The 13610-nt window shown below is 46.9% G+C and overlaps 1 protein-coding gene across 3 annotated transcripts in view; it reads left to right on the forward strand.

Annotated features, from left to right (window-relative positions):
- The window catches only part of ARSG (arylsulfatase G), a 2321949-nt gene that overhangs the window by 1963217 nt on the left and 345122 nt on the right, over positions 1 to 13610 (forward strand). For all 3 annotated transcript variants that reach the window (XM_069655066.1, XM_069655065.1, XM_069655064.1), the window contains one exon: positions 12840 to 12960. In XM_069655066.1, coding sequence (XP_069511167.1) covers positions 12840 to 12960 — 121 coding nt within the window. The remainder of the gene's footprint in view (positions 1 to 12839; positions 12961 to 13610) is intronic.

Below are 13610 nucleotides of genomic sequence, written 5' to 3' on the forward strand. Positions count from 1 at the left end.
TGCTGCTTCGGAAACTTTTTCAGCGTAGGCATCCTGCGTCGATGATGTCGATACACTGTCCCTCGAGGGCCTCCGTCGATGGTCGACGTCACCAGATGTTATATCTAGGATACATGACGCCCGTAGCCTCAGTTCCTTTTTTTCTCAGAATGTGTTTGCTTCGGAATCTCGGCGCGCCTCGGTTCTTCTACTTTGAATCATGTTGTTTTCTTCTACCCCGAAGTCAGGTTTTAAAAAGTGTCGGGACTGCGGTTCCAAAATGTCCATCATGGACCCGCATGACGTCTGCCTCTGGTGCCTCGGCGAAAGCCACGCCACTGACGACTGCGATGACTGCCAGTCACTGACATCGAAGGCCTTACGGGAGCGGAAGAAGAAATTGTTGGTAGGTAGGGTTTCTAAAACCTTAAGTCGAAATCTGCTGGTCTTTCGACCGACGACTCGAGGGGCGACTCTCCGCGTCGGCGTATGTCCAAGGGGTCTCGGTCTCGGAGTGGGTCCCGCCATTCCTCTGCCTCTTCTAGGCATTCACGGAAGCGCGGTCACCGGTTGCCTGCCCCAACCTTGTCGGAGGACTCTGCCAGACGGCGGGTGACTTGTCCCACCAAGTATTCGTCGCGGGCCGAATGGGACACATTCAGGCAGCAGATGATGGCGATTTTCAAATCGCAGGGCACCATTCTGTCCGTGCCTTCAAGAGAAGCCGGCAAGGAATGAGCTAGAGCCACCACTTGCACGCCTTCAGGCTCGGGCGGTCGGCGCGATCTACGGGAGCCGTCGAGGTCCCGATCGGACAAGGTTGATTGCCATAGCCGTGCCAGGCCCAGGTCCCGGTCCTCGATGCCGCTGAGACCGTCGGAGCCTGTGAGGCCTTCTAAAAAGGTACTGACGCCGTCGGCGTTGTGTCCGTCGAGGGACTCTCGAGGCTCCTGCTTCGAAGAACTCGTCGACGCCATCAGTGCCAAGGCTGTCGAAGGACACTCTCGGAGCTACGGCCTCGAAGCAGTTGTCGAAGTCATTGGCTCCTTGGTCGACGTCGACTCGCTGCCTTTTGAGGAGAATTTACCAGATGTTCCCCGGAGGGCTGTGCAAGCTCCGAGAAAGGCTCTCAGTAAATCTGTGAGGCCTGTTTTTGAGCCCTACTCTGTTCCTCCTCCCATAGTGAGGAGAGGGTTGTACCTCCTGAGGTTCCTGATGACCTGTTGTCTGGTTATAGTCAAATGGAAGACCTCTGTCAATCTTTACATGATGCCAGTGGTCTTGACACCTCCCCGGAGGTTGAGTTTGGTACGCATGCCAAATCCTCGTATAGGCGTCTCATGTCGAGGGTGACTGAGTACTTGGGGGTGGTCTGCTCCATCTGTTGATTTTCTTCAGGATGATCTGACAGACATCCTAGACCAAGGTCCACCCACTGACCAGGTGTTGCCATTTCATATGGGGTTGCAAAGAAGGGTGGCGGCTGCTTGGACTGCTCTGGAGAGTCTCCCGGCAGTGAATAAGTCGCTTCCGAAAAAATACCGCCCAGCCAGTTGACTCCCTGCTACTTGTCAACGCACCCTACTCTGGAGAGTTTGGTGGTGCAGGTGGCTACGGCCCCAGCGAAGCAGTCTGCTTACACTAACATCTCTCTGATAGGGACGACAAGCGCTTTGATGGTGGGCGAAGAAGGTATCTTCTTCTGGGGGTATGGCTTTAAAGGCAGCCAACTCTGTTTGTGCCTTAGCAAGATTCACTCGCACTATGTGGAATTGTGCATCTTTGGCGGCTGAGTATGATGGTTTTCTAGCCCTTGTGCAAGATGGCAAGGATGAATCCATTCAGTCAGCCGGTCAATGGCGGCGAGCACCGTGATACGGAGGTTTGTGTGGTTGCGGAAGTCGGGGTTTGCACCGGAGGAAATCCCGGCTTCTGAACATGCCCTTTGATGGTGTCCATCTTTTTGGCAGCAAGGCTGACGAGAGCCTTGAGAGGTTGCAGACCTCCAAAGCTGCAGCGAAGTCTTTGAGTGCTGCAGTACGTCAACCTCTGCCTTTTCGTCCTAGGGGACAGCAATGGAGGGGAGGTTCCTTTCGGTAGTACTCTTCCTTTGGCAGATCAAGAGGAGCTATTAGTCAAAGGGGCCACCGTAGGAGTACCAGAGGTGGAAAGCAAGGTACTCGAGGTGCCAAAGATGCTCGGGCAGTTTCCTCTTTGCCCTCAGGCACTGCCGCAGCCGCTCAGTCATGAGGCCATGTCCCATGGTTCGCCGGTTGGGGGCAGACTGGCGCATCATCTTTGAGAATGGCGTGCCATTACTTCGGATGTGTGGGTTCTGGAGATCATAATCCACGGCTATTGTCTCCCCTTTCGGCAGAGGCCTCACGACAATCCACCGGGGAAGCTCTCTTTGAAGCGTCCGGAACCGCTCCTTGCGCAGGAAAGCCTATCCCTGCTGGAGAAAGGCGCCATAGAACTGCTGCCTGTAGCCCTGTAGCGGAGAGGAACAAGAGATGGTATTCTCCTTATTTTTTGGTCCCAAAAAAAGACGGGGGGGATTGAGATCCATCATGGACTTGCGTGGGCTGAATAAGCTCCTCGGGAAGGAAAAGCTCAAGATGGTAACTCTTTCTCAAGTCCTCCACCGGCTCCTCATTTTATTTTTGGCAGCTGGCAACAGCAAATATGTGGATTCTGTTTCTCTAAATGGCCATAGTAATGCTTCCACATGCTCTAAGTCTTTATTTTTTTTAAAAAGGTGCAATCCGTAATACTCTTTCCAATTTATTGCATGCAGTCATTTTTTTATTATGTGCATGGAGAGTTTCTGGTGCCACAACCCCATTGATATAGTCAGGAAGATTTCTTCTTATTTTTGCATGCGATAACAGCATTGTTTTTTAAGCGAAATCCACCAAACCCATAACGACGGCTTTAGTGTGACATATACCGGGCTACACTTAGGAGAATCGTTAATATAATTTAGTTAGACCAGAGTGAATGACGTAGCAGGATTGCAGAAACTTCAACAGAACTATATGCTAACCTAAATAGTCTGCATACAACTCGCCAATGCAAAATAGTGATAGCAGAACCTGCCAGAGAATGCTAATTTGTGTTTGATTTAGTGTCGCCCTTCAAAATAAATACTACAAAAACAATAACAAGAATAATTGGTCTCGCTTAGCAATTCCATTGCTTTGTAGATTGCAGCCAGAAAAAGCAGGAGTAGGAACCTACAGGCTGGATCTTTGAGAAAAAGAGGTTTGAAGTGATGAAGGGGTTTTGCCGCCTATTAGCTGAAGCTGGTTTTATTTAAACACTATATACAGTAGGATATGAGTGAAGACCCTCTTTTTTGTTATCGGGGGGCCTGACTCATGAGTGACTGTTCAATTGAGGAACAAACGAAAGTGAGACAAGGCTACCACACCCTTAAACACAGTTAGGTAATGATAGTAAACAGGGGGACTGAAGTACAGATCCCTCTGTCGTTTTTTATCGGGCAACAATCTAGAATTGATAAAACAAAATGTATTCAAAATTGATAATGCACCAAAATTAAAACACATGAACATCAAAAGACATGACTGATATGCTCATTCTCAATATCACAGTATATAGCAAAGTTAACAGTGATCTCTTTCTCCTTTCCTCCCAGCTCTACCCCTCAGGCCAAGCCACCTGCAGCACTGCCACCCACCTTCTCGGTCATCCGACCCATGAAGTGCGTGTCAGGTGAGGCTTTCACAGGCACTTTCTCCACCCCTCCCCTCCCCCATTTGGCTGACGCACACCCTGACACAGCCCTTTCCATGCTTCACTCTGCTATATCTGATACTCTCTATGTTCTTGCCCGTGTCATGAGGATCTGCTTGAAGCCCAAAGCCAAGTGCAACTCCTGGTACGACTCAGACCTCGTCACTCTCAAACGCAAGTGCAGGGCGGCTGAGAGGAAATGGCATGCTTCTGGTACATCCTCTGACAAACTGGCCTGCTGCCTGCTCCAAAGGCAATAACGGCTCTCTGTGCTCACCAATAAGAGAGCTTGCTTCCAAGACTGCGTCTCTGTGGCATCTAACAACTCGGCCAAACTCTGTAAAATCTCCAAGGGACTGGCCAATCCTGCTGCAGTCCCTACCTCTCCTGTCCCTTCCCAGGCCCTCTGCACGGCTCTGGCTTCTCATTTCATCACTAAAACTCAAGACATCCTGTCCTCTCTCTTCCTCTCCCCCCTCCGCCCTCTACTCCCTGCTCTTCCTCTGGTCCTTCTTCGGCCACCTCTCCTCCCTCCTTTGCATTTCCCCTGTTCTCCCCAGACAGGTTTCTAGACAAGTCCAATCTATGAAAGTCTCGTCAAAACAGGTTCATCCCTGTTCCTCCAAAACCATCAAGGACCACATTGACTCCCTAGCTCCTGCTCTGGCCGACTTCTGCAACCACTCCTTCACTACTGGAGTCTTCCCATCTCCCCTGAAGCACTCCCTTGTGCACCCTCTTCTTAAGAAACCCTCTGCCGACCCATCCTGCCCGGCTAAATATCGCCCAATCTCCATCACTCCTTTGCTGAGCAAACCCCTGGAAAAGCTGGCCATCTCCCAGCTCAATCGTCACACTGAATCTGTTGGTTGTCTCCATGATCATCAGTCTGGCTGAGCTTCCAGAAGCACGGAAACTGATCTCCTGAACATTCGTGAAGACCTGCTCTCCAACCTTGATTCCAACACCCCCTGTGTCCTCATATTACTTGATCTCTCTTCTGCCTTTGACACGGTCAACCATAGCATCCTGCTCAACCGTCTATGTGATAACCATGGGTATCACCAGTCAGGCCGTGGCGTGGCTGACTTCTTTCCTCTCGGATCAACCCTCCCAGGTCCAACTTGCATCCTTCCTCTATCTCCATCTCTACCTGTGGCATTCCCCTGGAGTTCTAACCTCTCTCGCTGGCTGTTCAACCAATATCTGGCACTTCTTGCCCACCACATTGTCGCTCTCTCACCCAACTTCCAGTGGTACGTGGATGACACTCAGCTCATTTTCAGGCTACCTTCAGCCACCTCTTCTCCCTCTCTCATCTCAGACTGCCTGTCCGCCATCCAGGAGTGGTGTGCCGCCAATGAACTCTGCCTTAATGCCAGTAAGACTGATATTTATCCTCATCGGCACACCCGTTCTCTCCTTTCCTGTCACTCTCTGGCTGGCCTCTCTTGGCCCTCTGCCTGCTCCCACCTGCAAGGCTAAAAACCTTGGGGTCATCTTCGACTCCACACTCTCCTTCTCTCCTCACATCTGTGACGTCTCTAAGTCACACTACCAACTGCTCCTCCTTATAGGTATTCTTCCTTTCCTCTCCTTCCCCCAGAAGCTAACTGTCTCCAGACCGCTGGTTCTCTCTAGGCTGGACTATTGCAACAGCCTCTTTCTAAATCTGCTTGCTTCTACTCTCCGCCCTCTGCAACTCATCCAGAAAAGGACTGCAAGACTTGTCCTTGGCCTCAAGCCCAGGGATCTTATCTCTCTAGGACTGAAATCTCTGCACTGACTCCCAGTGGCTGCAAGGGTTACGTTCAAAACCCTCTGCATTGTCCACAAGGCCTTCTTGGGCCTGGTGCCTCAATACCTTCAACTCTCTCTTCCTAAATATCTTTTCTCTCAAGCTCTTCGCTCACCCACCTCCAACTCCCTCAGTTGGAGGTAGATCTCTTTCTTCGGCTGGAGCCTCCCTCTGGAACAGTTTCCCCTGCCTCCCTGAAACTTGAGAACCATCTCCGGTTCTGGAAGAACCTCAAAACCTTTCTTTTTGCTTCTGCTTTCTCTCCTCCTCTCCCTGCTGAATTTCCTGGCTGAAACTGAAACTGCACTGGTTACCTGGCCATCCTCTGATCTCGGGCCCAGGTCTCCTCCCCCACTAGTCGCACACCTGCACTGCCTCCCTGGCAACCCCCGCACTTGAGGACTGTTTTCTGTATCCCTACAGTCCGCCCTACTAGCACTTGACACCTGATGTCTGTACTTACCCTTGCCACCAGCTGGCCGTACATTTACTTATTGTTATTTATTCTATTTATCCCATGTACTGCACTGTCCCCTCCCTTTACCCCCCGCACTTTCCCCTTCCTATGCACTTGCGCGATCTGAATGACACCTGGCATAGTAGGATCATTGTCTGTCTTCCCTCTGTTCCCCCTCCCTTGCCTCATCACGCCTTGAAACACTTGTGTATAGGAGCGTTATAAATGCCATATCATTTCATATCATATCAAGTGTGGTTAGTAACTAATATGGTTTAATGCACTGCAATCATATCAGCACATTTCTTTGGTCGACACATTTTTTGTGTTTCCAGCTCAGGGGTGACTCAAAGTAGTTGCAATTTGAATGTATAATCTATCCTCCGGGCTTTCTTCAGGACACTGGTGCTTAAACCAATGTGATCTTGTTGTGAAGACCCTTAGGAATGTTCAAAATTCCTCAAGTCTAAATAAAAACAAATAAAATAGTGTCGGGATAGTACGTATATCTAGAGTAAAGCTGATCAAGAGTAGGCCCATTGTTGGACTCTAATGACTGCGGGTCACTACCTAACTATAATTTCTTCTTTGTGTCTAGGGCCATTAACAGTAGAACTGCCGTCAGTACAGTGATGTCTTTGTTTAGCTCTGTTGGTTACTGCAGAGAGGGGCGAAAGAGGACAGAATGTTCCTCATTGCTTGGTGGTGTTTATTGTACTATTGGTACATGGATTAGGCTAAATATATTTACAAAGTACCTCGTGACGTGCTTGGCCAGGCAAAGCTGTAAGTTGAAGCAGCTGCTCTGGTGAAACGAATCTTCGCACAGAATGTAGTAGGGCTGTGGAAGGAGGTTATTCTATAAACGAGAGGAAATTAATTGTTATTCATGCGTGCATGGGGCCACTCTGAGTGTTGAATCTGGCTTGTCGAAAAATGTGGTATATTAAACAAGGGCCTGCGTGGACTGGCCGACATGTAACTGAATCAATGGCCTGCGCTAGATAGACATGCTAAGTATCGCAATACATTGTGCGTGGTACAGGAACAATCACTGTAGGCTAATAATGGTGTGAGATGCGGTTGCCAGTTAGTATAACTAAAGGCATTTGATCGCGTTGCACCAAAAGTGAGTCTCCAAGTACTTGGGTAACTTATTGCCTGGGTGTGCTAAGCTCGATTGATATTATGAATACACTGCAGCGGTTGCTAGGCAACATGTATGCTTTTGCGTTTGCACGGATTGGCTTGTTAAGTTGATGAACAGACACCATATGAAGTAAAATCAAGGTAATTTATTTAAGTATACTAGAGGGAGCAAAAGGCGCTGCGTCCAGCTATCTCCCAACAGTCAACTGGTTTCAGAACTCCTAAAGGTTCTGGAACCACAGTGAAAGTAAACTGCATAACATTAACATATGGAACACAACACATCTCCCTCCTAACATATCAACAAAGATTAACCACAACACAAATAATTACAACAAAAATCCTTGAAGCGATCAGGCCTCTTTCAGTGTCTCCCTCTGGGATTATCTGTGATATGAACATCCACTCCTTTTCCTTTGTCACACTCCACATCTTCCTCCATCTCCACATTCACCTTCCTCTTTTCCAAACACACCTCCTCATTCACAGCCGCCGAACTTTTAACTAAATTTCCTTTAGACCATACTTCACCCCCTTCCACAATTACAACCGTGTCACGAACAGCCGCAATTTTCTTGGGACCTATAAATTTGCTCTCCCCACACTTAGATCCAAACCTGGGATTTTTTATCAGAAAAAAATCCCCCACAGCCCACTCCAAGCTTTTGACATTTTCCTCTACATCAAACCTGTGCTTATACACACATTGAGCCTCTGTTATCAATTTCATAACTTAATTCCGATCTACTTGCACACTTCTTGCCGAACTCAACCAACCAGGGCATAACTTTGTGGCTGGCTGACGGCCCTTTAACAAAACAAATGGTGACACTTTGGTAATGGTATGGGGTGTGACACCATAACTCCAAACCATCTCATTTAGGACCTTCTTCCAAGACAACCCTGATCTGAGTGCCAAATATATTCCCCCTTTGAGAAATCTATTGGCCCGTTCAACTAATCCATTGGCTCTAGGGTGATACAAAGCTGCGCGCAAATGATTGATCCCAAAACATTTCAGAAACTCTTTCATCCTCACCCAACAACACTGGATGCCATTGTCCATTATAATTTCAGTGGGAAAACCCTCTCTGAAAAACACATCTTCAAACAAAAACGTAACAACTCCTCTGTGGTGGCCGCTCTGAGAGCTCTCCACTCCAACCATTTGGAATGATAATCAATCATGGCCACAATAAACTTGAATCCATCTCCCCAAACCCTGAATGGGACCCATGAGATCTCCAGCAACCTTCCTCCAAGGTGCCACCCGCACCTGGACCGGAGCAAGGGGACACTGCCTCACAACTTTATTCTTATCACCCAATAGGCACACCTTACAGGACCGGACTTTACCATCCACTTCACTGTCCATCCTCGGCCACCAAAAATATTGTCTCAAAAATAATTTTGTTCCTCCCAAACCTAGATGTCTCTGATGGGCCAATTCAACCAAACTGCTCCTAACACCTGCAGGGGGAACAAGCTTAGACCCTCTCCTACGTCTTTTGCCATCTACAGATGGACTTAACTCCTGTTTGACCTAAAAAGATTGGTCAAACCTCGGCTCCAACTTTTCCTTGCTTGGCCACCCCTCAACGGTCCAATCCTTCACCTTGGACAAAATGACATACTCACCATCTGCAGTCTTCCTCACTGATGACACTCCCCACAACATTGGCAATTACCATGTCCTCCTCCTGAATCACTCCTACAGAATCTCCTACAACTTCACTCGGAAGTCGAGACAAACAATCTGCTACAACATTTTCTCTCCCTGGAACATGACATGTCCTGAAATTGTATCCTTGTAAACCAACCATCCACCTGGATATTCTGGGCGAAACCTTCGCCCAACTAACCTTGCCCAAAAACTGTACCAACGGTTTGTGATAAGTCTTGACCACAAATTCTTGACCCCAAAAGAAGAACTTGAAATGTAAAATTGCCCAGAATACAGCAAGGGCTTCCCTTTCAATCACCAAGTAATTTTTTTCGGCACCCCTTAATGGTCTGGACGCAAAAGCGATGACATGCTCCTCTTTTCCTGAATCAATTTGACTTAATGAGGCACCTAGTCCTAACAAACTCGCATCAACTGATAGAACTATTCTCCTGCCACACTCAAAACCTCCCAAGGATGGTGCACTACTAATACCTTCTTTGATTTTCATAAACGCCTCTTCGGACTCTTTTGACCAATTAAAATTGACTCCCTTTTAGGAGCTATACATATGCCATCAACCAAACTAAACTTGGGAGAAATCCCATGCCCTGAAATATTGTGCCCTAAATATTCCACTTCTCTCACCCCATCCTACATTTGCTAATTTGTAAAGTAAGACTAGCCTTCTTCAATCTCTCTAACACACTCTTCAACACCACATTGTGTTCCCTTTCACTACCAGCGAACGCCAAAATGTAATCTTGTAACACTGCAACATTCCCTATTCCTTTCAACACTTTCTCCATCACCCTCTGGAACCCTGAGGCAGCTGAAGCCAACCCAAACGGCATGCGTAGATACTTGAATGTCCCTTGAGTAGTGACAATCGCCGTTACATGTTGGCTACCCTTGGACAATGGAACCTGATGATAGGCTGCGAGAGGTCGATCACCGAAAACCAACTGGATTCTCCAAGGGTGGCTAGAGTTTCAGATATAATCGGCAACTGATGTCTCTCTACCAATATTTTTCTATTTAGTTCCCTGAGGTCAACACATAAACTAAGTTTTCTGTTACTCTTGGTTACCAGAACTACAGGGGAGAGCCACTCAGTTCCTTCAGTGCTTTCAATTACCCCTTTCTGGATGAGATTATCCAACTGCTTGTGAAGTTGTTGTTTCATTCTCAATGGGACCAGCCTTGCCCTGTTAACAACTGGTTGAGCGTTTTGTTTCAATTTGATGTCGTGTTCAAACTCCTTTAGTTCTCCTAAAGTTTCAGAGAATACCTCTGGGAAATCCCTTGACCACTTATCATCCACCTCTGCTATGATGACATGAGTTGCCTGGATTCTCACACCCAATTTTCTTTGCTCTTCCCACCCTAACAGCGAAGCGCCCTTCATGGCAACCAACATGTCAGCTGTGCACTCCCTTCCTTTATAGTGTACATGGCCCTGGAATTCCCCTATTAAATCAATGGGTGTCTCCCCATAGCCACAAGGCTGCACCTTGGCTGGTGATAGATCTTGTACTTTCTTGCATAATGTCTTTGAGTGTCCCTTCAGATACTATGGTCCATGCTGACAAAGAATCCACTTTCATCCGCAAACTGCACGCATCCACTATAAAATCATCCACAGGACCGTTTATCTCCCTTGACACCGCTGAAATCTCAAAAACATGTCATGGTAAACCTTGATTGGTGGAGCCCACACTATTCACTCTGGTGGGTAGTTGATTTGCCGCATTGTTAATGTGTTCCCTCTGATCCACCAAATTTATGGAGGATTCTTTGCGCATGTTGGCAAAGTGGCCCCTTCGTCTGCTCTTGAACCATTCAGCAAACCTGGCCGGTCAAGTACCATTGTTTGCAGCGTTTCTGGAACTCCCACATTTGGCGCACTTCTGATTCCACCATTCCTTCTTCGAACTCGGACCGGGTGACTTTTTCTTTGGGCCCACTGCACAGACACCTTGTTCCATTTGCTTCCCACCTTCATTTTTTCATGTATTGTGACGTTTGTTCAATGCTACGTGCGAGTTCTACAGCTTGTTCTAAAGATATGTCTTTGGCCAGTAGCTTCACCTGTATTCTTGGGCTGTTGGTACATCTAACCAACTGGTGTCTGATTAACGAATTAGTCAGGTCTCCAAACTCACATGTATGGCTCAATGTTCTCAAAGAGGCCACGTAACATTCTACAGACTCTGCACTGTCTCTATTACGTTGAGAAAACGTGTGCCTCTCAAGTGTAATATTTTTTTTTGGTTCGAAGTGCTCTTCGATATGCTTGACTGCCATAACATATTCATCAATGTCACTTGTACCCTCTTCTTGTTGAGCAACTAAACCATCTAAAATACAGCGTCCTTTGGGACCCAGGTTGTGGAGCAATAAGGCATTCCTCCTGGCTGCACTAAATCTGTCACCTCCTATGGCGACTAGATAATTTTCAAACGTGCGTCTCCACCTCTCCCACCTGACCGGGGGATTGCCAGGTTCTGCTAAGAAAGGTGAAGGTGGTGGAATTGCAGCGGCCATTTCCTCTTTTTTTTTTTTATGAGCAGAGCTAAATACTGATACAAAGTATGTGAATGTTTCCTTGTATTACAGTAGTGAACCAGCTGTGTGTTGGTTGTTCTGGAAGATCTTCAATATGACCTCCTTAACAGTCCTTGCCACTGAATTGCTGCTGATCAACTGTGTTATAGCAGATAAAGTCTAATTGGAACCACGCACAGATTTGTTCACTGCAATCTTTGCTCCCTTTATGTGGTCACAATGTTCTGGGGGACTCCATATTGTTTCTGCTTGGTCAGATTCTAATTAGCTGCTATAGCTGGGACGGGGTGTGTTGCTTAGTAACTGATGTCAGAAAGGGCTTCTTTCTGATGCTTTGGTTTATTTCAAATGCTACCTGTGCATGCACTAGCCTCCTATACTGCTGTTGCATACTACAGCTCACACGCGCATGCTCCTGTCTGCTTCCTCGCGGCGTTTGGCTCGCTGAGCTCGAGCAGATTTTTAATATGGGGATTTAGGCTTCCTTCTGCCTTCGTCGCAAGCGCTCCCCTCCTGACCTAATTGAACGTTGCAGCGCCTGTTGCTGTGTTATCGATCACGGCTACTCGGAGCTGTGCTCTCCAGAGATGGCCTCACTGCACTGGGTCCTTGTGAGCGAATGCTTTCTTGGATCGCCGTCCGTGCTGCCAGTCCTTGTCCTTCCAAGCTCCTTGTCGCCAGTGTTAAGTTGATGAACAGACACCATATGAAGTAAAATCAAGGTCATTTATTTAAGTATAACAGAGGGAGCAATAGGCGTTGCGCCCAGCTATCTCCCAACAGTCAACTGATTCCAGAACTCCTGAAGGTTCTGGAACCACAGTGAAAGTAAACCGTATAACATTGACATATGGAACACAACACTTGTCTCTATGAAACAGGGCGAGTCATAAGCGATCTCGTTAGCAGGGGGCAATACAGTTCGAAGGACCAACGAAATGTGCTGATAAGGATTTCAGTGCATTAAACCACATTAGTTACCACACTTGCTCACTGTTAACTTTGCTATATACTGTGATATTGAGAATGAGCATATCAGTCATGTCTTTCGATATATGTTCATGTGGTTTCATTTTGGTTCATTATCAATTTTAAATAAACTGTTTTATCATCTCCCTGTTGGTTACTATCATTACCTAACCGTGTTTAAGGGTGGGATAGCCTTGACTCACTTTTGTTTGTTCCTGTATTTAAACAGTGTAATATGTTTATGTAATAGTCTGTAGGCAGTCTTCGCTGTAAGTCTTAAATCTAGCAAGTCATTTGGAAATTACCTAAAGAATATCGGTTTTCAAAGTAACAAACAACGATTTTCAGCTAATAATTAGCAACTTGTCAGCACTAAATGTGAGTTTTGCCAGATAATGAAACTCCCTCATCTAAACATAATACATTATCCGAATAATACTGAATGACCTTGGTTTCCTCACAGTGTAAATGCATTTACAATATTTTGTTTTCACAAGTACTTTAGATATCTTCCCAACACTGGTGTTCCTGGCAAACGCAAGTCTTCCATTGAACAGGCACTTTGATGGTTTGGAGGCATCGGAAGTTCTCTTTGGGCACTCCGGTGAAGGTCACAAGGTAAACTGTATTCCTGATGAAAATTACTTTGAATCTGTTTTTGGAGAAATACACACCTATGTGAAAGGTACAATGTACACTCCTCTATATAAATGCTGTATACATATGGGAAGAATTCTGTTGTTTTCAATATGTCTTCTTTTTTAATTGAGGTCAGGCGCAAATAACCAGCCCGGTTCCATTACCAACTTTAAAGCGACAATATATGAGTGTAGCCCTGGTGTTTCTTGCCCTTACCACCTTCCTTTCCACAGACCAGGTGCAAGCAGAGGGTTGCTGGGCAATCTGCAAATCCAAAATACATGTTAATTCCTTCATGCCACAGGAGTTGGGGCTACCTTCTGAGTTCTTGCCTTGCTGTTGACACCCCTACAATGGACAACAGGCACCAATGTGGCTTTTCAGAGCCTCAACGGGGACCCCTTTTTTTATTTTCAACTTGACCACAAACCAAACTAAATCTTATAAACTTTAAATAACCAAACACCCTCTCACTTTTCCTTACCCTGGCACTCTCCCTGAGCGAGGTAATGGAGGGACCCTTAGGGTGGACTAACAGAACCAACCCACCTGTCTTTACAGGTGCTACCCACCTAGAAATAGGGGCCAGAGGATTGCCGTGGTGGGGTTAGTCTCTTACCTCAAGCGGC

This window comes from Ambystoma mexicanum, chromosome 3q, assembly GCF_040938575.1.
Source record: "Ambystoma mexicanum isolate Mex_15411 chromosome 3q, UKY_AmexF1_1, whole genome shotgun sequence".
NCBI lineage: Eukaryota > Metazoa > Chordata > Amphibia > Caudata > Ambystomatidae > Ambystoma > Ambystoma mexicanum.